The 27,280-nt window shown below is 38.2% G+C and overlaps 1 protein-coding gene across 12 annotated transcripts in view; it reads right to left on the reverse strand.

The window, feature by feature from the left end:
* Positions 1-27,280, reverse strand: part of CREM (cAMP responsive element modulator) — a 57,253-nt gene that overhangs the window by 8,575 nt on the left and 21,398 nt on the right. For 4 of the 12 annotated variants that reach the window (XM_066314951.1, XM_066314967.1, XM_066315010.1 and 1 more), the window contains 3 exons: positions 23,848-23,991; positions 15,712-15,868; positions 13,460-14,076 (listed from right to left, as the gene is read on the reverse strand). In XM_066314951.1, the coding sequence (XP_066171048.1) occupies positions 13,932-14,076; positions 15,712-15,868; positions 23,848-23,991 (446 nt within the window). In that variant the 3' untranslated portion in view covers positions 13,460-13,931. Of the gene's footprint in view, positions 1-2,852; positions 4,649-6,669; positions 6,891-7,824; positions 14,077-14,327; positions 14,464-15,711; positions 15,869-20,203; positions 20,352-23,847; positions 23,992-27,280 lie in introns of those variants that run through there. The other 8 variants (XM_066314958.1, XM_066315018.1, XR_010743172.1 and 5 more) reach the window with 7 other exon arrangements.

Here is a 27,280-nt window from a genome sequence, read left to right on the forward strand (position 1 = left end):
CAGGCCCTTTTTAGTACCGGTATTTTATGCATTTGAGCATTATTTACATCTTTGAAGCTTCTCTCAGCCACAATACATACAGTGATGAGTAGTGGCTGTCCTGATTATTGTACCCTGTATACTCAAGAAAAAAACTGTCCATCTGCAAGCGTAATTTCGGAATGTCTAGAAATGTAACTTAACATCCCTATATCTATATTAATGGACAAACAATTTATACCTCCACTGCCAAGCTTCTGCTGCAGAACTTGCAATCTGCATAAGGCACAGGTTTGCCAATAGCCCTGGGACAGAAATGCCCACTCAGGCATATCCCAATCCTTTCATATGCACAGGAGTCCACCACCTCCAGTCTTCATCCTGTTTTTAGGGCAGCTCTCTGGGGAAAACACATTTAAAGTGAACCCTGCCTCATTCCTGTACTTAGCTAAAAAGTCTGTCACGGTGTAAGCCCAACCAGCAGCTCAGCTCCATGCAGCTTCACTCTCCTCATGTTGGGATAGAGGACAATTTGGAAGAGTAAAAGTGAAAAAAACTCATGAGTTGAGATAAATACAGTTTAACAGGTAAAGCCAAAGCAAGACAAGGCAGCTTTTCAGCCATCCCCAGGACAGCAGGGTTCCATCACACATGATGGTGATTTGGAAAGACAAACAGCATTGCTCTGAACATCCACTCCTTCCTTCTTCCCCCAGCTTTACAAGCAGAGAATGGCATCCTGTGGAGTCATGGTATCAGCATGTGGATGCGCCTTCAGTCAGCTGGGGTCAGCTTCTTGTGCCATCCCAGGCTCCTCACACGAAGCAGAAAAGGCCTCAATGCTGTATCAGCACTGCTCAGCAATGGCTGAAACATCTCTGTGTTATCAGCACTGCTCTCAGAACAAGTCTGAGGCACAACCAGATATTGTAAAGAAAATTACTCTACCCCAGCCAAAACCAGCACAAGTCAAAGAAAGCAAGATTAAGTCACTCCTACAAAGTAAAAATGCATTTTTTACAAATAATGAATAGAATGCAAATAGACTTCAGACCCCAGTGGTACAAGGCCTTATTTGACTGTAGAACAAGTAGATTCAAACACTAGGACTGAATAAACACAAACTCCAATTCTCTAATGAGGCCTGAAACAGAGGAATGTTGCACAACAGGATTCCATTTTTCAGATTGCATTGATACACAAGATCTGGGTCTAATGCTGTTTTCAACTCAGACATCTGCACAATAAAGCTGTGCTATCTTCACTAACCACCCAACTCAGCAGAACTCCAATGTGATTTACAGAATTACCTTTGCAAGATTATCATCTGCAGGCATTGGGCAGGAAGTTTAGGCAACACACTGAAATATCAGGATTTTACAACTGCTGAAGTATTTAGACCTTATTCCTTATCCTTATTCCTTGTTGGCTATAATAGAAATAGGAATTAGGTTACAGGTTCAAAGATTTGAGATTCTGAAGTCACAGAAGTAAACATCACCATAAGAGATGTATTATGCCATTGACTAACATTATCAAAAACACATTTACTCAAAGCTCCAAGTATTTAATGTACATTGCACAGAGAAGTGCATTTGAGAAATTCTGTTCTGCTCATTCTCTTATTTTGAAATGCATTTTAATTGCTTAGTCCTACTCCTTCATCACATATCCACGGGGAGTATAAGAATTACCATAGTGGAGCAAGCACTCTAACCACCTTCTTGTGTTATGGGCATCATGGATATAAGTTAAATGGCATTTGTGGTATCAGAACAGTTTCCAGCAAGAGGATACAGAGTTCCCAGAATTCATTTTATGAAAAGCCATAAGCAGATGGCATCTTCATCACACTCACTGGTCTTTTCAGATCAGAGAAGACCAATGGAACATATCACAGGGAACTTTAATGTTGTTCTAATTCTTCTGGGGTTTCACACTCCTGGGCTGTCAAGAAAGAAGCCTTCACTGATGTTTCATGTTTAATTTGAGTTTAAGGTTTTCTTTTACCATATGAAAAGAGATGAAAAATTACTCCATTGCAAACCAAGTATTTTTAGCCAGTCTATAGCAGGAGGCAAGTGCCTTCATAACCAATCAATTTCCTTTAGATAATAAAATGAAAAACACTGCTGAAGAAAGTACTGAGGTGCTGATGGGTTGCCAGAAGAGACTAACTCAGTATCTGTGGGATTTTCTGAGAAGGGAATATACATCTCCATCCTTTTTGGCAAATAAGGATGTTAGCTTTGCAACTCTTCATACCACTGTTCTTTTCACCATTGATCTGAGTATGCAGAAGTCTATAGTTACTGCATATGTGTGTTGCAACACTATTATGTATGCAATTACCTATATGGACCAAAAAACCCATATAGTTTTAGGAATAACTATTTTAACAGTCTGATTTTAACAAGCTGATCTGTTGAATTTAAATTTAAAAGCCTTTGCTACCCTACTTCATAATGTAAATCAACTTACATAAAGAGAATGGTGAGGTGCACAGAAACTGCAGGAGCTTAAGGCAACCACTGGTTTCCAGAGGGGATCAAATGGGTCAGGTATACAGAACTGGAGAAGCAAGATCCGTAACAGCTATGTAAATCACGATTTTTTGTGAGGTACTGGTAAGACTGAAAGCATAAATACAAGACAACAATTTGGTTTCTGTCTGCACAGAGAACTAATCATACATGTCCTAAAGCTGTCAGCAGCAGTGGCACATGGTACTGCAAATGAAGACAAAAATATCTTCAAAATTTTTCAGATATGCACTGATTATTACTTTATGTTGTTCATCTGAATAACATAACTTTTGAAGTTGACATCGGGAACCCACATAAACTAAGTAACTATCTAGGTTAAACTAGAAATTTGGGTCAGGGAACTTTATTGCAATATACAATTTGTACAATGTTCAAATTTAAACTTCCTCTCTAATAAAGAAAAAAAAATCTTGTGAAGAATTTTGAGTTTTTATTCTGAGACTGTTTCACAGGTAACACTGAATTCCTATTTATATAATAATGCTGAAAATTAACTGTTGACAAAAATCCAACAAATTTTAACAAAATAGCTCCACAACACTTTATAATATCCTCCTGGGACTGTGTATTTTCAATTCCAAATGTCTAGCTGACTGATTCCCAAGAGTTGTAGAGTCACACATTAGCTTAAGCTCTCCTTGTATTCTTATGCAATTATTCGGCTCTGTAAATATCCATAAATTATTCCTAGAACACATTCAAAAGGTTAGGAACTACTCAGAAATAATTTTTACTTAATGCTAAATAAGTTAAAATATACTAGCTGATAAGAGTTAAGTGAAACAAAATAATCATTATCTAGTATTTAATGTTCATGAGTATCTCTGTACTTCAAGCATAATTATATCCACATTCACCAAAGTAGAAAATGAGAACATGATATTTGACTAAGAATACAGCAACAAGGCCAGATCTAAAGTCAAGGTTTTGCTGTTTAAAATAGGATGTGAATGAACTTGGATATCTCAGTCCTAAGAGCTCCTGACATGGCTACAGTTTTCCTCCTGTTAACAGCTACAATTCTTTCAGTGCTCACAGGGCTGCTGCTTACACTCAACATAACCTGAATGCCAAAGGCAACCTGATACCATTAAGGTTTTCAATTAGCTTCAAAGCTGCAAAACCTTCATACTTTCAGATCAAGCTTGACATATGAAGCCATCAAAGTTATTACTACCCTTTAAAATTACATAATCCATGTCTGGGATGTTTATAGCACATCTTCTACGGCACAGAATCAGGATCACTGTCCCAGATGTGTAGAACGTATCAAATTCCTCATCTGCCAAAGAGCATTCAGTCTCACCTTTCCTGGGAAATCTTCAGCTACCACGCTGGTCAGGGTAATGCTGTTTGTACATCACTATTCCAATAATACCATCCCCCCCTTCCTTACCACAGCTGTTCCTCTTAGGACTTTTTCTTCAACATAAAAGCTGATCTGTCTTGGGAAGCATCAGGAATTTATAACATTGGAGTTGGATGTATCTTGATTAACTTCAAGTGGAAAGATCAGCCCTCTGTTCCTAGCTCCTCTCTGACCTGTTTGTTTAGTGGAAGTGACCTTCAGCAGGGGCAAATAACTCCATCCTCAGAATTATGAACTGCACTATGGAAATGCTGCCTTCCATCCCACTAAAATACAGAACTAGACTATGGAGGAATACCTGGAATTCAGATTACCATTGCTAGGTAAGACAAGTATCACTTCAAGGAATTAACAGTTAAATTATCCAGGAATCAGGAGAAAGGAGATGGACTTTCTATACCTACTCCTATGAACTTCTCTGAATTTCAGTATAAGCACTCATGTATTGTGTAGAGAGACGGTACACACTGAGAGATCCAATTACCAGATTTGGTACCAGATACCTAAAATTTAGACACACAACAATTTACTGGAGCATTTAGCACCTGGCCCTTAAGATAGGGGTATTTCTCATAGCAGGTTCACAAATGCCATTGCAGTTCTCCTGGGTACCATCAATGCTCTTCAAAGTTTCATCCCCTTGAGTGCTTCTGCAGTGATGAGGCACAAGGAAATCTGTGCAAGGCAAGTTCTGGCTGTGCAGCAACTCTGTTCTTCAGGCAGCTCTGCTTCTCTCATCACTGGACATACTCAGCTGCATGAACGTTGAAGGAGAATCACTCCAGACCCATTTTGTACCACTGCTACTGAATACTGAGCTAAGACAGAAGGCACAACTATTTTTTCCAGCCCCTTTGTTGCAGTATATTCCTTCATTTTGCCTCAGTTACCTACTGGGTTGGGGTTTTTTTGTAGCTCATATGCTACAAGGTCTAGCTATGCTTTCTGCTACAGTTACTGACTGACTTGAGCAAACAAAACATGCTGATCTGGCCTAAATGTGATACCTGATGACATACCAGCTACATTCCCTGCATTTTTAAATATCTTTCATCCTACTTTGTGATTCTATTCCTTTGATAGGCTTATTTCCTTATCAAGTATGTATTTTAAAACAAAACTGCGGTCCTAACACCACTTCTCTACATTACTACTAAGTTGTATAAGAATATTTTCTACCAGCAATTCCATTTAGTGTTTTTCATTTTACTGGGCATCTGTCTGAGATCCCAGATAACCAATCTCTAAAAAGTAACCTACATACTTGACCCTTGTCCTGTTCATAAGTGACACTAATTGACTCATATTTTCTGCTTGAGCTATACACAATTTCTCTCATGCAATTGCATAAATCCTTGTAACTTTAGTGATTTTGTTTATGAAGATTTTTCCAAGAGTAATTCACACAGACAAGACTACCCCATATCCTAACCAAAATTTATGTGGATACTGTTAATCATGTTTTCTTTTGTTCTAAATATAGCCTTTCTGCAGTGCATAATAAAACCATGAAAGCACTAGGTTTATTTACTTATAATTTCAGCAGAGGCAGGCATCAGAATCAGATTTTTTACATAATCTGCTGTAAACTGATTCTTTCATATTCTTTAGACTGGCTGGACAGTTGAAATTTTGTATTTTCAAAACCTTTGCAGGGGCAGAGGAGTACATAAGGAAATGCTTTGGCCAGATTTAAAGTTTGTAATGAAACTTCAGAGCAGAGCTTTAATAATTTTAGTATGGGAGTGCCCTCTTCTTCCTTGAAGGAAGCCTTTCTTCCTTCAGGTTTGAGGATATGCCTTTATTTTACCTTGGTACTCTTGAAAAAGCTCTTGGACACTTCTACAGCTGTTCCCTTAGTGTTAAGTGTGCATTAAAAAGGATAACAAGTTCCCTTGCCACAGGTGGAAGCTGACTGTCCTCTAGAGAAATATTCAAACTTGAACTTTGTCACCAACAGGCAACAAGGCTCTGCTAGAATAGTAATTGCTCTGAGAAAAAATCCTTTGAAAAACAAACTAAAAGTAGCCAATAAAAAGTGATGCTTCCAAAAATATTAATAACTTGAGGAAGTTCTTTTATATGAGGTTTTGGGCAAATGAGCAGTAGAAAGCAGAGGTTCTGTTGTCAGTCATTTACAAGGGAAATGTGGCAGAAATGTGTCTTTAGAGATGGGTCTTGACCTGAGGCCTGCAGATGCTGCTGTGCACATTTGCACAAGTTGTTTCTGTTCTGCACTCATACCATTCCAAGTCGCACAATGAGACTTCTGCTGTTGGTAAGAGCACACAGATGGGTTATGAGAACAAATCCATTCCTGATCCTTAGGGACCTAATGGCAAAGTGGGAAAAGAAACAGAAGACCTAAGGATTTACAGGGCTAAAACAGTGGGTAAAGAAATTTAACATTTATTTCCTTCACTCTTGAAAGTGGGGTGGTGTGGGGGTGTGTGGATTGGAAACAGAAGGACTTTGTGAAACCAAGTGATCCACTCAAACAGCAAGAGCTAGTATTAGATGTTGTTTGAGCATAATGTTTGTCACCTCAGGAATGCTCTAGTCTGGGGAACAGATTCACAACCAGATCTAACATTGGCGAAAACAGCTCCACTGAAAACAGCTGGGACAGCAAATCAGTTCTATAAGCTTTGCAGTCTTTCACATATCCAGTGAAAGTGGATACTGAACCTCTTCAGACTATTTGTGTTACAACACAGACTTAACTGTGACCAAGTTAATATTTTGGACTGAGACAGAAATTTGCACCGGCATTAGTAATTGTCAAATTATATAAATATTTAATTTAATATTTTAATAACAACAATTCCCAAACCACATATTTTTAAATTTTTCATAGAATTGGCCTATAAACTTACCATATGTAAATGCATTTCTTGTTCTAGATCTTGACATCACATCTCATGTATTTGGCTAATTCTCTTGAAAGAGTAAAAAAAAAATCTGTTTAGGTGCTCAGTTCACCCACTTCACAGGTTCTGTGGAAAAACACACATATGAACTATCCACATGGTCACTTGCAGACACATCTGTGGAGGACAGAATGCTATATAGTCATGGCTGTAATGCAGAACTGTGCAATTTATTAGAAAAGTGGAATCTATCTAGCCTGAAGAATTATCTCCTTTCATGACTTGGTCTTTATCTTTCCCTGTATTCTGCATTCTTTTTACCTCCTCCTTCCATTTCCAGAATGGTATTTTCATCTGCCAGGATTAAAACCACATTATTTCATTTTCCCTTCACATCATTACATCTCAAAAGATACTTAAGTTTTTTATTGTATTTAATTTCTGTGACCTAGAACTAGTAACTACTGCGCTTCAATAGCAGTGTTTGTAACAGCATTTAAAAAAATGTATTATTATTATTATTATTTTTATAAATCAAAATTAAGGAAAAATGAGTTTGTGTCCTCATCAGCCACAGAACACCCCACCCTCCACACGTCTTGTATCCACAGGATACAAGAAATTCCCCACTTCTGGAACATCCTTTGGCGGCTTTATCAGTTTGAAAATAAAGTGCAGACATTTATACTCCACAAGGTGTCACTCTAAAACAGCTGAAAAAAACCCATGGCTTTATTGCTTTGAACTTTACCCAGAAGGACAGAAATTACCAGCACTTCAAATTTAAGACTGAATTACCAGATTCTACTGAGAGCTACTAAAATGTAACAGTATAGACAGCGGGTATTTTTTCTTGTAAATAGTGTATTTCAAAACCAGTCTATTTTTCATTTATTTGCCTAGCTGAAGTGGCAGAAAAAGAAAAAAAAAGTGTGTGCCAGTAACTGTGTCAATCTGGGGGAGCATCCAGCAAGTATTTTATAAGGATACACTGCACTGTCCTTTACTCAACTACCACTGGCTCATTGAAGAGACAGACAACAACGTCAGACCCAATGGCTTAGGTCTGCAAGGTATTCAAACTCTTTAATAGAATAATATTTTGTCTATAAACAAATTGTCCTTTTAAACAAATATGGTATAATCTACAGACATTCAAACATTCTCCAAAAAATACAAATAGTCATCAGCAACAAACCTCCTTTTCTATGGTTCATGGGCAATTAGTGAATTTATTCTCTGTAATCTAATAGAGAATTCCCAGTAAGTTTTCTTGAATCTAAAAAAACTTACATTCCAACTTCTCCTGTAGTAAGTCCATGCCTTCATTGCTAACTACCTATTTTCATGAACTTTTGAAAGATCTTTGATACATCTAAAAACTTAAATTGCTATCAACCACCAGGTTCAAAACATACTAGAAGAAATGTGATACAAACATGAGCAACTGTCATTTCACAAGGAACAATATTTCAGGAAAATGAAAATCATCAGTGAAAAAGAATGAAGAATGTGTATGGAACATGTCTGATAGCAGGAGGGAGGGAGCTGTAGGTAACAATTTTCACAAGATACAACAAAAGAAAGTGGAACTGATTTTGAAATGTTAACACTTTTCATCCTGTGCTCAACACTGCAGAGCTCTGATCCCTGCACAGACCAATGGGGTTCTTGCACAAAAAATACAGAAATTAAAAAATAAACAGTCTCACATCCAAACTTATCATACTTGCTTGTGTTATACTGCTTTCAAATCCTTTGTTCAATCTACCCTGACTCTTCCTGTTTTCCTGTGGCTGTATTTCATGTTAGGACAATTTCCAATAGACACACTTCAGAAAAGCTATTTAGATCAGACCTCAAATGGGAGAAAAAGAACAATGTCTTCTTCAAAGATCTCAACAGATTTGGGCTGCTCACTTGTCACGAAAGCTGCAGCTCCAGGCCCATATCTATATCTTTGAAGTAACTAACAACTTTGAAGTAACTAACAAGGTAAAAATGCGGGGCTGTCAAGGATTTAGGCTTTTTTCTTTTGTTTGTTTTTATGCTGATTACAAACCTCAGAAAGCTTTTAGTTCACACAACCAGGATCTTGAAGAATCTAGTTCTTCAAAGTCAATTTCATCAAGCAAAACATCTCAGTATGCATTAAACTTAAAAATGTTTTTGCAGTTCCCTCATTTCTGTAAGAATTAATGAAAGCTAGAAATGTGATGAATACTTTGCTTAGGGGAAAAACAATCTTTAAGAGAACTATTTTTGAAAAAACAGTCCCCCTGGTCCAGACTGAGCTTGTTAAACAACTCTGCAGCAGCTTTTACCTGGTGTGAGTACAACCACATTGGAAAGGGGCAGAAGGGAGAATCATGAAAGTGAGAATATTAAGAGCCTCATTCAAGGTTGTTTGGAAATCGTATTTTTGAAGCCACAAAACAAAAACAATGACTTGGCTAGATAACCAGATTTCTGAATTGTGACATTTTTATAGCCATAATTCCATTCACAAGATGTATTAATCACACCCAATTCCACTGACAAAGGCTATTAAAGGAGAGGAAAAAGCTCAGCAGTTACCATAACAAAGACACTTCCTTCACTGTTTTTTCCATTCAAGTCACACAGAATACAATGAAGTTATTTTCTTCCTTAGTCTACACGCAGTGGTCAGCTCACACACTACTCTCAGCCTTTGTGCATACACACAGCCTTTGCTTGATACTGTATTAAACAAGCCTGTTGCAAGAAGGAAGTTCTAACTGAGAATTAAGGAAAAACCAGAAACCTGAGAAAATAGACTAAAGATTCATTAGACACAGAAGAATAAATTGATTTTTTCTATGTGCCATTTCCAGTTGGCATGAGAGACTATCAAATTGTTCTAGAATTTACTTAAATAATTTTCCTCAGTTATTAAATCAAGCAAATACTAGAACACTTTTGCTGGAATAATGAGGTCACTGTTACCCTCATCCAAAAGGGCCTCACGGTGCCTTGAAAAAAAGCTTGAAACCCATGGTGCCTTAAAAAAAAAACCAAACTACTAGACACCTCCCCACATGACAATATTTTCTACAGAAAGTCTGACAATCAAAAGGCAGTTACTTCTGTCAGCTGCTTAACAGCTCAGCATTCACTACAGTCTTGCCATGTACACACCCACACACTAAACACCGAGGGGATGAAACAGAAAAAAACTGTGGGGAAAATGAGTCAATCCAAACCAGAAGCTAAGCAGACCCCTTAGTTTTCCTTGAAGTGATACTTAATTCAGAAAAAGATCACACTGTATTTAGCTATTACACTGATGTCTGCAGGGTACCAGACATCTGTACCAGGGTACAGATCAGCAATTATGTGTGACAAGAACAGAAGGAAAACCAAGCAGGAGACAACTTGCACTCTTCAGGACTGTATCAGTGCAGAAAAAAAATTAAAAATCTGCAATTATTCCTGCAAACAGCAGGAATAACCATCAAAAAGTGCTCCCAAAGAAATTAAATTCACACCTACTCACACAATATTCTTATTTTAATCCCTTTCTTCATGGGCCAAAACAGCTGAGGCTGTTTTAGGGAGTCAAGAGGGATCTGTCTGGATAGTCTATAGAGATTTCTCTTTGCACATCTGCTTGAGGAGGAAACAGCTATGACTCAAAGCTGTACCTTAAGAGGAAGCTGACTACTACATTCCTCATCACCCACAACTCTAGGAAGCTGAAGACATTTTACAAGAGACTATTTTACCTGAGCTACATGAAAACCTATTTTGAAAAATATATTTAAAAATCCATGCAGGCCTGTGTACACTTTCCCTCAAAGGCCAATCCTCCAGCAGTCTGTCTTAAAGAAATTTGCAGCTGTGTGGTTTCAGCAAAAAAGGAGTTTCATACCACAGAAATGCAGTTTTTTCACAGGAGGAAAAACACCCATTATTTTGGCCTTTTTTCTTGTTAACAAAAAACCCCAAAATCCTGGCTCTGTTAAATGAAAGCTTGGGCAGTGCTCAAATTCTCTTGTAATAAATCAACTCAGATTCACCTGATGTTTCTATATAAAGAATACTACTGTATTGAAAAGGCCTTTTTCTCTGCTTCAGTGTGTGCCTGCTGCCCCGAAGGCTGAGTGCATCCTGGGCTGCATCCAAAGCAGGGTGGGCAGCAGGTGAAGGGGGAGGATTCTGCCCCTCTCCACTGGTGGGACCCCACCTGCAGTGCTGCATCCAGCTCACGGGGCCCCAGCACAGGAAAGCCATGGACCTGTTAAAGCAGGTTTGGTGGAGAGCCACAAACATAATCACAGGGCAGGAACACTTCTACTGTGAAAACAGCCTGAGAGGGCTGGGCTTTTTCATCCTGGAGAAAAGAAAGCTCCACGAAGACGTCACTGAGCTTTTCAGTACTTAGAGGAGGCATACAGGAAAGAAGGAGAGAACTTTTTGCACAGGTAGACAATGACAGGACATGGGGAAATGGTTATAAAGAAAAGAGGAGTGATTCACATGAGATATTAGGAATGAATTCTTTACTCAGAGGCTAGCACTCGACAGGCTGCTCAGTGAGGATATGATTGCCCCATCTCTGGAAGTGTTCAAGGCTAGGTTGGATGGAGCTCTAAGTAATATGATTTAGTAGTGAGTGGCATCCCTGCCCATGGGCATAGAGGTTTGGAACTAGATGATCTTTAAGGTTCCTTCCAACCAAACCATCCTATGATTCTACTAGTAAAGAAATTGGTATAAACTACACAGATGTGGAATAGACAAGAATTCCTCCTATCAAATTTCTAACTGCAGTTAGTACCAGATACCATTTAGAAGATAAATGGATCTTTTTACTGGAGACATATCTACCACACACACAGAGGTTTCTCTCTATTAAGTTTCCAAATCCCTTGCGTGTCAGGAACAATGCCTACCTGTAACAGAAAACAGGCTTTAGCAACAGAGCCACAACAAAATTATTTGTTGCACTACAGAAGCTGGAACATGGTCCTGCAGATTGCATTCATCCTGTCCAACCTGAACAGAACCTTTGACTTCTGCTGCCCTTAGCACTCCAGATGTATTTTCACACTGAAGAAGGTATTTCAAAGTTTATTTACTTTTGTTCCAAACCTGCAGCAGAGCCTTAGAGACCAGAGGCATCTTGTTACCTTCCTAAATCAACTGTGCTGCTCCAGGAAGTGAGAGAGAATACCTCTTCTTACAAACGGCCTCACTTAGGTACCTAGTGGGATTTTCAAAATATTTGAGAAAATTATCCTGTGTATTTCAATTAATTACAGAAAAAAGAAAAAAAATCGACATAAACCAACCCACCCCAACAGGGTCAGAGTGAAGAGGGTTAAATGCAAATTGAGTTTAAATTAAATTAGGAAGTCCAATGACTTCACTATGATTCCATCCCTCCTCCCCTTACACACATGCACACAGCCCCCTCAGCAAAGCCAATTAAGTAGGAACCAGGCCTTTCTTCCTACCACATCAGTAAGGCAATGGTGCTATTAGTTCCAGCAAAGCTCCCAAATACTCTGCTCATAGACTGTGTACTGGCCAAATAATTAGATCACTCCTGAATTCACACAGTACCCAGAACCAACTTTGCATATGCACTAGTTTTCTCAAAGCACAATGGAAAGCTGGCACATACGCCATTTACGAGAGCTGTAATCTGGTTTAAACATTTTATTTTAGTTTAAAATAAACTGAAATAATTTTATGTTTTATGTTTATAAAACATTTTATGTTTTCAGTTTATTTTAAAAATCTTCAGCTCTCATCTGTAGGCTACTCCAGAACCCAGTGAATCAGCAAACAGTTACTATCCATTGGAAAGCTTCCTTCTTTAGGACACCTTGACCACCACTCAGCAATTTGCTGAAATTGTGAAAAGAACTGCACCATCAATCTTCACTAGAGGCAACTATCCACAGGTGTACAGGATCTAAAATGTGAAGTATTCAGGATGAATATTTAAATTTTGATATATAGACCTCCCATTAATCAAATATTCTGCAGATTACAGAAAATGTAAGTAAATATCAGCCATATAACAGCGAGCTTCTTACAGGTATTTACAATACACTTAGCAGGTCATGAGCTTAGGTGTGCTTCTTTCCCTTCATCTTCTTTCAGATACTCACGGACTTTAAAGCATCTCAAACAGGTTTTTAAAGGAAATCAGACACTACACAGGTTAAACAACATGGTTCTATTAAAAACTATCTTTAACCATGGCACTCAGTGACAGCAATACAATACTTTTTTCCACAAAGCAACTAATATAAAAATATGCCATAAAATAATCTGTAGACTAGTATGCTAGTACATACATATAATCATAACATTCTTTTATAAACTCTTTCCTGAGATACCTTGAGTTGTTTGATTTTCTTGTATTACTGGATTCATTATCTTTATGATTCATCTAAAACAATTGCAAAATATTTTGAATGTGCAGGACACTCAATAACATGTAAAAAGTAGTATGTAAATATATGGCAAAGAAACAGCTCTTAGAAATTATGCGCTTTTTTTACTTTGTATTATTTCTTAACATTTGGCTCCTTGGGAGACAGAAGGATGATGCATGAAAAACCTGGAATTAGAGCTATGAATTGACAAAAAGCAGGAAAGCATTCAGGAATGTTAGGAGTTGGAATATATTATAAATGACACAAAGAGAAAGCCATAAGTCATGTTGGCTATGTATTGTCTTACAAAGCAACTGGACATATCTTAGTTCACAGTATAATAAATATTTTTACTAATCTGTTTTGGAAGAGCAAATGTCTTTTAGGGTTTCAAGCTCCTGTATAAGTTTCTTGTTCTGAACTTCTAGCACTGCAACACGACTCTCCAGACATTTTATGTATTCTTTCTTCCGACGTCGACATTCTTTAGCAGCTTCCCTGCAAAAAGCAGAAGTAAAAAGTGCAAACAAAAAAGCCATTTGCATGCCATTAGAAAGCTCAGCAGAGTATGGAGACTATGACCGAATTCCAAATTATGGAATATCTCCCAAATCAGTCTGAAAATACTAAGCAAAACTGGGTTCCACAAGGGCCTCAAGTGTCTCTTTCTCAAGTTCATATGGCAATCTGTAGAATTGCTTCCTCTCATGCCTTGATTAAAGTTCATAATAAAGGAGGTCCAAATGAAAGACAGTTATTCTGCTTTATGACAATAAAGATCTTTGAGGGCCTTGAGTTCCTCAATGAGAGTCTTGTTTTGGTTTTCAAGCACAGCCACACGATTTTCAAGACATTTGACATATTCTTTCTTCTTTCTGCGACATTCTCTGGCAGCTTCCCTGGAACCAATACAAGGCAAATGACTACAGGAACAGCCACAATATGGCAAAGACTGGATAAATGCAATTACCTGCAATCCCTGTGGTTCCACAATAACAACAACCACCACCAACAACTGCTGGATTGCACAAACAGAACATTGGATAACAGCCAAAAGCAGCAACACAGTTAAAATATAATCCAAAACATCTAGAACTTGAAACGCATCCAGCATCACCAAATACAAAGATGGAACCGATACACAGAAGAATTGAGAAAAACAGGGAGTAAATGATAATGTATTGACTTGAATTGTACAAAGGATTAGGATGGAAAGCAGCATTTCTTCTTCCAGTCACATTCTACTTTGTGCGTTTATTGGGAGTATCGTCTTCTGCCATCAATATCTTAAAACCAAACCCAGAAAATATACTTTCAGAAAACACAAACATAACACTATTCTTTTCAGATTAAAAACTAGATGCCAAGCTTACATGAACATAAAAACTTAGAGCAGGTTGTAGCAATGTACAGTACAATTTAGGTCCAAACAAATACAATTTATTAGCATTTCAGAACTGGCTGCCTGAGCACATTTCAGCCACATGAGTCTGTGGTGGGTTTTGGTAAATGATAGCCTGAAGCCATTCTTGTAGTTCGGCTCAAAAGTCTCTTATATTGGAGCTAAATGCTTTGGCTAGTGTGTTCAGAAGCATGTGACTGAACAAGCATCCAATTCCAGAGAAAATATTAGAAGTACTGGGAGTCCTCCTTTACCACCTTGGAACATGATAAACTATCAAATTGTGAGAGGTTAACATTCCTGCAAGTTATGAGCTATAGCATAGGCACTAGTTTTAAAACTGAAGAGAGACGAAACGAAAAGGAGGCACAACAATGCAGTGATCCTCATAAGTAATTTAAAATAAAGGACAGGCATGAGAGCAAAGCAATACCATTAATTCAATCATAAGACAAGTGGTTAAGCAGTGTATTAGAGATCTGCAGAGCAGACTATTTCTGCTATTAACCTGCCAGTGACAGAGGTGGCTACACATTTAAAAAAGACAGACTCCCCTAAGAATAGCAAGAAGAATGCACAGAGAAAGACTGACAGTAACTTCACACAATATGCCTTACAAAATGACAGGGGCACTGCAAAGTATCCCATCCCAGCAGCCAAGTATTTAGGAAAGTCTGTAATTATCATTCCATCTTTGAATAAGTCCTCTACATAGCATCATTAATGGACAGCTGCTAATGAGATCCTCAGCTATTTTCCTAACCAATTCTTTGCTGGGATGTTTTAAAAGGAAAAAGCCCCTACTGGTCATTATACTGGCAGTAGTGGAAGAGGATAGGAAATAAAATTCATTGAAAAGTGTAACTCTAGATCATCACAAAAATTATCTGATACTGATTTCTGAATCACCTAGTATTTTCAAAATAAAAATCCATGGGTATAAGGTCAACTCTCATCCTCCAGAGTTAACAAGCAATACTTATGCTAGAAGGACATGGGATGACTGACAAAGAATTTCCTGCCTTCCCTTCATCAATTATAGGCACTGCTCATGACCTTAGGAAGAAAACTTCATTATAATGTTCGTGGGGGAGTGGTTTGCAACACTGACTATGAATTATTATAGTCTTACCTATTTTTCAAAAGTCTCAGCTCTCTCTTGCGTGTTGCCTCTTCTGCCATTTGTTGAGGGCTGTGCAAAGTCCCTGGTGAGGCTGCCATAACCACTCCTTGAGGTAAGGTAGTAGTGGGAGTTCGAATCTGGTAAGCTGGCATGTCTCCAGTGGCAGCTGTATAAAAGAAACTTATTTTTAAACGTATGGCAAAAAAAAAAGAGGTATATGTGAAAATAACACTTCTGACAACAATTTATCCAGGATCCCAGATATGTAAATAATTTCACAGGGCTGTAATGACACAACAATATTTTTTTTTATCTTAATAGCATTTATTTCCACATTTTAAAGTATCTGAATTGCTCTAGCACATGGCCCCACTAGCCAGCCAGACTGAAAGCTTCCACATGGCTCTCTTCAGACAACATGGGGAAAGCAGTTTGAGAAACAGTTTGAACAGTGACACTTAGTTCCTGTTTGCACAAACCCACAAAAAGAGGGTCCTGCTGTTGCAGCCACTGAGGTTTATATGCTACCCTGTTCTCCCTGTACAGGACTCAATTTGCTTCAGAAGACAACTTTCTCCTTCCTCCTTGTGAAAGCAAAAGTACCAGCTTTATAGCCTCTCCTCCTCTTACAACAGCAGTTTGGCAACCTTTGGATAACGAGTGATAGCTGCTGTTGCTACAATGAAAAGGAACACACAAATGCTCAGGATGCACAGGATTTGTTCCCTGGGCATGAGGACAACACATGGGATGCTGCAGCATTAGCAAGCAACAGGAGGCAGTGGCGGTTGTACAGGAAGGGGTGTAGCAGCACACTACATCAGAGGGCAAAAGTTCAGATTCAGCTCCTGAGCTTTGCAGTTTTGTGCTCTCCCCAAGCTAGATGCTGATCTGACATGACCTGAAACCAACACCTCTCTGACAGTCTCACGTCATTTCTTTGTTTCAGACGTACTTGTCCCTACATGATGTACCTCAGCTTAAGAACACTGGGGAAGTCCTAAGTACTTATGTCTTGTCTAACAGAACACAAAAAAAAACCACCAAAAATTATAGTCTTCTTTATATTCTAAACAAGTACTTACCTATTCCTTTCCATAAATATTTTATATTATGATAGAACAGAACTTAAAATTTTGTCGTTAAAGTAACTGTATATAGCTGATGTTTCAGAGGCTATTATGTTACACTTAGTTTATACTTTAATTCTTTAAAGCATTATTCAAATAATGGGAAAATATGTCTTACAGTTTAACCCCAACCTGCAACTAACCATCACACAGTCACTTGTTCACTCCACCCACACAGCTCCCAACGTAGGATGAGGTAAGAAAACTCACAAGTTGAGATGGGAACAGTTGGATGTAAATAAAATAAAATAATAAATGCAATGTGAAGGAAAATAAGAAAAATAAATAAACCCAAGAAAAATAACTGATTCAAATTAAAAGCAATTGCTCACCACTCACCAACTGATGCCCAGCCTGTGGCTGAGCAGCAGGCCCCAGGGCAGCTTTCCTTACAGTTTATATGCTGAGCATGATGCTTTATGGCATGGAATATCCTTTTGGCTCTCTGGGGTCAACTGCTCTGGCTGTGATTCCTCACAGCTTTGTGTGCACCCCCAGCCTACTCACTGGCAGAACATGAGAAGCTGGAAAGTCCTTGACTTACTGCAAGTACTGCTGAGCAACAACCAAACCAAGAGTGTGCTATCAACATCTCTCTCACCCTAAAACCAAAACACAGCACTGTACCAGCTAATAGGAAGAAAATTAACTCTATCCCAGCTGACACTAAGAATATTTGGGATAATAAAATGCAGACAAAAGCATCTTGGGGAGGCTGACACATTAAGCAGTTAAAAAACATCAGTTAACTATAGGGGGAAAAAATAAACTTAATAAAAATATACTATTATTCTTACTATATTAATGCAAGTGCTTCACTAATTCAAAACAAAACAATAGAATCAAGTTGTCTTTAGACTACAATTCCACAGCCATGTCCTGAAATCATTATCAGCTTAAACCCTGTGCACCTCCCCCCATCAGTCCTGTGGGTAAAAGTGTTTGTGGAATTACAAGATGAACTGGACCAGTGAACTGACCTGGATAATCCCCCGGGGATGTGGGAGGGAGGGAGAAATCAGCCCAGAGGAGCCCTGTGAGCACTGACAGGCAGCTGCCATCAACACAGGGCTTGGTCATCTTGTACATCTACAGGGGAATTTCTTAACCCTTTAAGTGCTCCACATTTCTTAGAAGTCCCAGTCATATCAATGGAATGATACCTCAGCTCATTAATTATAAACATGGAATTTTAGCAACTCTTCAGGCTCCCCCTTTATGCTGGCCACATTACATAGATCTTATAGACTCTGGTAAGAACTAGCTTTTTCTATCTCATTATTAGGTATTAAAGAGATGTTACCTTAGTTTGCCTTAGCTACAATGAACTAGAAATCCAAGCAAACCATTTTGTAGATCAAGTCGTGGGGAAAGCTCCACAACCCAGATCACCTCAGCTTGGCAAGACCAACTACTTTGTCGTCTGTGTCTGATTTATACTCAGATGGCAGCAAACAGGACTTACTGCAGCTTTTGTGCATAGGACTCAATGTGGTCATGTACCTCCAGCAAGACTTAACAAAAGCAAGTCCCTATCTCAGCTGGGATCAGCAAACGCCACTGGTAAGTATTCTAGTCTGAGCAGGTCGCAGTAGTGGCAGTCTCTGCCTGACAGTTGTCTCACTTATAAACCTGCCAGCACAGAAACACAGATATATAACTATTCTGGTGATACAGACCTTGAAAATCCAGACACCACTGCTTAGAAACAAGAAAAAAGCATAGCATAGCATAGCATTGATAAAGTATCTTTCAGCTGTGCAATAATCTATGTTTTATGCTATATCATTGCAAAAAATATTTTAAAGACTGAAAAATGTTTCGTATATTACCTCAAGAAATTACAGTGTAACTGATTTCTCCAGAAAAAGACCTTTGGAAAGATGAAATGGGCTTTAAACAGAGTGGAATAAACTAAATTTTTTTCAAAGTTAGTTTAAGCCTAGTTATGTATCTATATTACAGTGAAGTACACCTTCCATCTCAGCATTTGAGACAAATGTCACACATATTTCATGCAGACTGACAAACTTTTTTGTTTCTAATGACACTTCAAAAAAGTTTAATGTAATTCCTACAGTACAGAAGTAGAACTGATACTGTTAACAAAGCAATAAACCTGGAGTTGGTGCATTTCCCTGACACATTGCTCCAGTTTGTTTTTTTTTAATGCAAGGGAGTAAAAAGCCACTGAAACCCAGAGGCTTTTAGCTGAGACTTGCAAAAAGAAAATTAGGAAAGTCAAAAAGCAACTTGTGAAAAAAACCAAAGTGTATTTAAAAAAAAAATTCAAAAAGCAACCACATCATGGAAAAAGTAACTTACTGAACACTAGAGAGCATCCCTGCACTCGAGTTCTTTCAGTGACTATCCAGAAGAAAAAACGCCCGATGTCTTTGGATGCCTATTCTCCCTCTCTGTGAGTCATAATGGTGGGACTTGATATCAAAGGGTTTTTAACTTCACCACTGAACTGGCTACACAAGGCATGAATCATTATCCCTTTGAGCATTAAAAACATTGACCTGGAGAAGATACTTATCTTTGATTAATGAAACAACGTGCACCAGCACAGAGCAGCGGCACGTAGGAGCCGGCAGGGAAGTAGTTAATGTTACCGAGCTGCCGGAGGCAATTGACGAGGCAGAAAGGAACTGACTAAATTCGCAGCATGACTTGGAGCTGACGTCAATGTGTATCTTGTTTGGAGTTTAACTTTTCCAGTTCCCTACTGCAACACGATTCCAGGAAATCCAATGACGTCAGCCTTTTGAACTCAATTAGCTGAGGAACAGACCATTTTAACAGCGGAGGAGAAAACAGGCAGGCATTACAATACTTCAATTATTGCCCTCAAATTTGTTTCCATTCAGTGTTTTTTTAATAATGGAAGCATAGGGTTGATTTGCAGTGCTGAAACAATTTCTATACAGCTCGGCTTAAGCCCATGGCTATCAAATTTGTAGCGTCTATTGCTCAATAAAAAAGGCAGTTTTCATTTTTACAAAACAAAAAGCAATTATAAACAGAGCAATGTATATGACTATCACCAGAATAAAGAAAAATGCAAAAGCAGAGTTGTGGATTGTTTTCAGCAAAATCCTGAATCAAATAATGAAGAACAGTTACTGAATCAATCTGTGCAAGAACTCATGCACTAACAGTGATTTTCTGGATTTTTTACCCCACACAAAACTGTTAAACTTGCCCTGGAATCCTACAGTAAGTAGACAGAATTAGAAGCTATTTATATGACTTTTAGAGGCATGAAAAAATTACAGCAACAGGTTCAAAAGAAAATGTCAAAAATACTAACTAAACACTATACAGACATACAAAAATACCATGTCAAAGGCTATAAAATTTTTTACCTGTTTCATCTCCTGTTACAGCCATGATCAACTTCTGCACACACGATTCTGCTGTTCCTCTACCAGAGCTCAGCATGAACTGTTCCAAACTACCAAGCATGTGCAGGATTACAAGCAAGAGCACTGACATCACAATGACCTCACTTGCTTACCACTGTCATTAACATGCTCCATCACTGGAACAGCTCACTGAAACTGCAGCCCAAAGAATTCCTTTTCCAGTAAACCAGCTTTTTTTTTTCCCTCTTCCATATTGCTATAATCCTAGCTTTGTTCTTTTTCCCTGAATTATTCATAAAGCTACAGAAAGCACTCACCACAAAGCAGGCTGTTAAGAAAGACCTGAAAATTTACAGCACTGACTGACAGAAATTAAAACGTGGCTCTAGCATTCATGAATGAATCCAAATGATAAAGTCGTGATTGGACAGAAAATAAGGAAATTTAAAACAGATATGCAATTGTTTTCATTGGAACAGTTCCACTAAAAGGCAGAGAACTCTGTCGGACAGACATGCAAGACAGGAAAGCTTAATAAGCTGTAACAAATAGGTAAATGAAAGGCTAGAGCTCCTCGCCTTGCAGGAAAACCCACAACCCACTCATTTCATTTCAGTTAAAAGCTTCAGAAATTATTAAGGAACACTCCAGCAAAGTCAATCAAATGCCAGTGATTTCAGATGCTGTAACAAGCAGAACAGTAACTCTGGGTAAAGGCTACTGCTTCCCTCCATTTTCAGAGTAGGTCCAAGAGATCTGGTTGACTTTGTTTTAAAATATAAATTAAAACAAACAAACAACTCAGCTCTAAGAGTGTTGCTCCTTATTTACATCAATGCAAATTAAATTAGTTTCAGACCAAGAGTCCAAGCACTGGTTTGTATGTAGGGCACAGTAAACTTCTAAGGTCTTTGTAATAAACAAATTCAGACTGGTAATTTATCAACCATGAAACTGTGACGGATGGCAGCAGTGGAAGCATCAATGTTTGCATTGATGTTCTGTATTTTACATCTTTTGTTTACAGGAGTGTTCTGTGATTACAGGATCACTTCAGGATCATATGTATGGAAGATCAGAACTAAAGCACAAGAAATTCAAGCCACAGATTTCAAATATCACTAACAATATAATGAAAACGCAGATAGCAACAGAATTATTTTTATATAACTTTTCTACACTCATTTTCATTAATAGTCAAACACTTCCTTCTTCAGCTAGCAAAAAAAATCCTTACCCTTAATGTATTAGGAAACTGCCCAGACATTAGAACTGCCTCTTATTTTGCCTACAAATGTAAACTTGTAGCAAATACAATGTCACTCAATTGGATCAATACATTTGGCACTTTTATCCTAATATTTTTCCACACTACAGGTTATCAGAAAATACCAAGCACAGCGTTTATGTGATCTTACCCATTACTACATGAGATTCATCCACAAATGCTTTAGAAAAAAATATCAAAACATATGCTATATGAAAGATTCTGAAACAGCATCTGAAACAGATCCTTTCTGTTTCTAGGTATTTGTTATGTTCTTTTCTTCTTCTATGATTAATAAAAAGAATTATATCCTGCCTACCCAAAGTCATTATAAAAACACATATGTAAGTGGTAAGATTACTAAGCAGAATAATTTTTCTATTATAATCTATGCTATCACAATATTAGGTGAACAGTCAACTACAAAATATACATAAACTATAAATGTTCATAACCTGTATTCCAACAGACTTTCTAGCATAGGCAAGATGGCCTGTAGTAAAGACATTTCAGACACTTGTATATTCAACTTAATCCATTGGCTCACCCTATCATGATTAACTCAGGCTTGCTGCCTACATACAATTGTATTACTATAAAAATCTCCCCAAGTTTTATTGTATTACTATAAACATCTCCAAGTTTTATAAACATTCTCCAAGCTTTCACACTCTTTTTGTACATCTCTTTTTTATTATAGAGGTTTTGTTTTTTCTAAAGATTTTCTAATATCAATAGCACGTAGAGTAAGTTGAAGCCTTTTATCTTCTCATCATCTCCAAGTTCACGATCACTTACTGTTTGCTTTGTACTTTTCCCTGTATATGTTATGTCGCATTTTTCTTCTGTGTTAACAGCTATGAGGCTCACTAAAGCACTGAACTTTGAACCAAAGGAATAGAGAATTCTGAGATACAAACTTCTCTGAGCATGGACAGAGAACAAACCAATTCAGTTAAAAGTATCTAGATGCTTCCAGAAACCCAATATAGAAGGTACTCATTAACTGTCTCTGAATCCATTTTGAAAGTTTCCATCACAGGCAAAACACTTAATGGGCAATTCCATCTTGTGGAGCTCATTGCTGTGCCTTGTCAGAGAACAGCTCTGTAATGGAGAGTCTGTAAAGGAAAATCAGTCAAATGGAATGCCCAAGGACTGAAATGCTGCCAGATAAAATCCTCAAATGCTGTTCCTCTTCACAGATTTTGGAAGTTTTAGGAAGCAGCTGAGGAGTTATTCTTTCTGCCCCTGACACCAGTGCTCTGAAGAATCAAAGCAATACCTACAAAATACTACAGTTAACCTGAAGAGATGGGGATGTGTAGGCACACACAAAAAACGTATTAGACTCACTCAGAAAAATGTACTAGAGTGGGAAATTGGTTTGAGGGACAGACAAATTTTGGTCTTAAGGCTTTGTAAGAATGTATTCATAATAACACTTAGGGAAGTTGTAACAATACTCTGTGAACAATAAAAACTAACAATTGGCCAAGGTGTTTTCATTTTACAGTTTTAAAGCACTTGAAATGCTTCTGGAAAGGTTTGGGAGACAATGTATTCCAGCATTTATTTGACACCCTCATCCACTCCATGAATACATATCTAAATCCTTCCTAGCTCTTCTCATGGCTCACTTCAGACAGGTGTTTTGGCTTAAAAAAGTATTCATACAGCCCTCCCTCTCTACTTCTCTGGGTCAATAATCTTGTTGTTTTTTTTGTTTGGTTCGTTGGGGGTTTTTTTGGTTTTGTTTTTTTTCTGGTTTTGTGTTTTGTTTTTTTTTTTTTTTTTTTTTTTTTAAATTCTGTATATCCTCCATAGCTATTAATGTAACATCTCCATACAGAAATCTCTCTCCTATTTTCAGAAGTTTTCATCACATCATGTGTCCTCTTTGTAGGTCCTTCAAAATGCTTCTCTGTGAGAAAACTAGCTTCAGTAAAGGATCTGCTTTCTAGTAACTGCAAGAGCCATAAGTTGCAAGGAAATTCTGCCCTAAACATATCCCAAAATCTCCAGAATTTGTGTTTTATTAACATTAACTGCTGAAAAAATCAAGTTAGTCTCATATATTAAATGATGTGCAAATTCAGCATCTCACTTCAATCTGTAACAGTACCTTTATTCTAATTAAACATGTCTCAAAATATGGACAAAAGAATCCAAAGCAGAAAGTGATGTTATACTGCTGTTTAATTCTTTTTAACCAAGCCTTACTAAGCAGAGAACCTGAATCCCTTCCTAAGACTCTTTCATCTTGCTGTGAGTAATTTACTTAATAGCACAGTAACGTCAACATAAAATAAGAAAGTTTTTAAGAAAAATTGTTTAACATGAAAAAATGAAAATGGAGTAGACTAAAAAAATATACCTTGAACAACAACTTGGCTTCCAGGAACAAAAAACTGTTGTGTGCCATCAGATGACTGTGCTGCATATTGCACGATGGTAGCGCCTGGCTGAGGAGCTCCTGAATTTGTCACAGTCTGAATTGTACCACCTTGAGATATGGTAACTGAACAGAAAAAAAAAAAAAAGAAAGAAAAATATAAGTTAGGCAATAGAAAGACATAACACATGCTGAAAACCCATGAAATAAACATTGTCTTATAGGACTCCTGGTCCTCTCCTTGCTTAAGGATCAATTGTACAATAAAACTTAGGCAATATTAATACTGATTTCCACAAATATATAGCCTGTTGTGTAGTATATGCCATGCATGTAACAGATGCATGTTCAAAAAGCAGTGTTCAACACATTTTATCTCTATGTTTCCAGAAATATTAACTCTATTAAAATAGTTTAAATATGAGAGGGAAAATAGTAGCTCCTAGCCATATAAAAGTGCTGTTTTAAATACTAACATAGAAGTTATTAAAAAAAAATCTTTAAAAAAGCTGCTTATTGACTCTCAGAAAAAAAAAACAAACAGGGCACCAAGACAAAGGAAGAGAAAGTTGTCTAACACTACCAATCCTTTCTTTAGTGTAAAAAGAAGCTTAGCACAACATTTAACCAGGTTGTACACAGTTGTACAGAGGCCAGTGCTCATACAAAAAGAGAAACAGAACAAAATGGGGTTCTTGCCTCAACGCAATAGCAGTATGAAAAAACCAAATATACTTTCCCTATTAAAAAAAATCATACTGCATTTTTGCCATAATCAAGTATTTATAAAAATGCAATTCCCTAGAGAAATTATTAATTGTGTATTCCTTTTGAAATTAGCATTGTCTTTGTTATTAAATCATAGAATGGCTTGAGTTGGAAGGGACCTTCGTGATCATCTAACTCCCCTGCCATGGGCAGAGGCACCTTCCACTAAACCAGGTTGCTCAGAGCCTCCACATCCAACCTGGCCCTGAACACTTCCTGGGCTGGGGCATCCACAACTTCTCTGGGCAACTTGTTCCAGAGCCTTGCCACCCTCAAAGTGATGACTTCATCCTAATATCTAAACTAAGTCTGTCCTCTGTGTTTAAAGCTGTGGCTCTCATCCTATCACTATGCTCCCTGATAAAGAGTCCCTCCCTATCTCTTCTGTAGGCTCCCTTTAAGTACTGGAAGGCTACTGCAAGGTCTCCCTAGAGCCTTCTTTTCTGCAGGCTAATCAATCCCAAACCTGTCACCCTGTCTTTAAAGGGAAGACCTCCAGCCCCTGATTATCTCCATGGCCCCCCTCTGGATCTGTTCAAGCAAGTCCATGTCTGTCTTGTGCTGGACACTCAGAGCTGGGTGCAGCACTCCAGGTGGGGTCTCACCAGAGCAGAGGGGCAGAATCCTGTCCCTCAATCTGCTGCCCACACTTTGGATGCAGCCTAAGATCTGGTTGACTTTCTGGGCTGCAAGTACATATTGCCAGCTCATACTCAGTGTTTCAGCCACCAGCACATCCAAGTCCTCTCAATCCACTCATTGCCCAGCCTGTATCCACATTTAGGATTGCCACAACCCATACACAGGACCCTGCACTTGGCCTTATCATGATGTTTGTATGGATTCACCTCTCTACTCTGTCATAGTCCCTTTGGATGGGAACCTTTCTCTCTATTGAGCTTTGAGTATCAACTGCATCATTTAGCCTGGTGTCACCTGCAAACTTCCTGAAGGTGCATTCAACCCGAGCTTCCACATCTCCAATCAAAGATACTAAATAATACTGGTCCCAAACCAGATCTCTAAAAGAAACCACTAATCACTGGCCTCCACCCAAACATCAAGCTATTGACTGGAGATCTTTGAGCCAAATCCTTATCTACCAAGTGATTCACCAGCCAAACCCACATCTCCTATGTTAATTAAATCAATCCTGAAACTTCTATCTGAGAACCTAATTCCCAAGGAGTAAAAATACCTTTCTCCCCCAAAAGATATTTAAACTATGAACATTATATTTAAAGTGATCTGAGATGGTACAAAAGTCAGACATAAAAAAGATTCAGGCTTGCCAATTCCTGTGAATTCATTGTCAGATTACAGTATTTTATGCCATTCTTGAAGGTTCAGCTCTCCTTACCTCAATATAGGATTTGTTAGATACCTATGTGAATTTTAGAGATTGCTGATTTCAAATGTATTTTGACAACAGTAGGTTATCTCAAAAGCTCAACTTCAGATATAAACACTTGAAAGAGACTGAGATTGCTAAATCCCAACAGCTGAATTAGCTTCTTTTGGGGAAAACATGGAACTCCTTTCACGTTGAATTAAGTTCAGAGCCTTATCTGCAACACTGAAACAGGATGGAGCTCCAGTCCTGCCCTTGGAATAAGGAGTATATAACATAGGAATTAGTTGGGTGCTGCACACAGGAGATGGGGAAGAGTGTGGGAGGGTGTAGAGTGCAAGATGTTTCAGTCTGGCCTCCAAAGCAGAAAGTGCCCCATTTTAGGGCAGGTCAAAAGAGAGAAGCAAGGAAATTAAAGCATTGTATCCTCTATTCTTCACAAAGTCCAGGACAAGACCAGTAAGATTTGTCAACTCTACCTCCCACAGAAGTTACAAAGAGCCAACTTCTGCCTCTCAGAGCTAGCTCCAGGAATGGTACATCTACACCATCACAGAACCATACCATATAAACCCCAGACAGTTTGGCTTCCTAAGCAGTAAAACATCAGTACAGATTGATACAAAACTCTTGGCTCCACAGTGAACCTGGGTAAACAAGTATGTCACAGTTGTCCTGCAATTATTCATTCAGATCCCTATCCAGTACTTTACAAACAAAAGTAAATTAACTCCAGTAACTGCCTCTCTTACAGAACTGATTCCTGCCATATTCCCAGAACAACACACTGCCTGTATCCCCATTCCCTGTCCTGATCTCAACCACTGCACACACTTTGTTGTGCTGGAGTTCTACTGAAAACTGGGCCTTTTATGATGAGTACAGGACTTTTCTGGACAGTCCCTGTAGCTGAATGTCATGCAGGTGGATGGATGCAAGTGGCATCTTCTCTTCCAGCTAGGAGTGAAGACAATACTAATACCAATCTCTGAGTATGATCATCAGCTCTAATCCAGAAAAACCCCTCCAAAACTGGAAATGGAACTAAAGTTAGTCTTTCCCAAATTCTCCAATAGTTAAAAGTCTATTCTAAGACAGCAAGTAACCCAAACAGACAGCAAAAGATCTAATAATTTTCATTTGCCCCTGCATTTTTTCATGCAGATCATCATGATATGCACAAGGAGGCAGAGGGATGGGGGAGCTGATTCACACACTCCAACTGAATGAAAATTCTTGCACATCAGACCACTACCACAGGTGAAGAATTAGTAATGTTTTTCAGTATTAAATAAC

This window comes from Sylvia atricapilla, chromosome 1 (genome assembly GCF_009819655.1).
Source record: "Sylvia atricapilla isolate bSylAtr1 chromosome 1, bSylAtr1.pri, whole genome shotgun sequence".
In the NCBI taxonomy this organism is placed as follows: Eukaryota; Metazoa; Chordata; class Aves; order Passeriformes; family Sylviidae; genus Sylvia; species Sylvia atricapilla.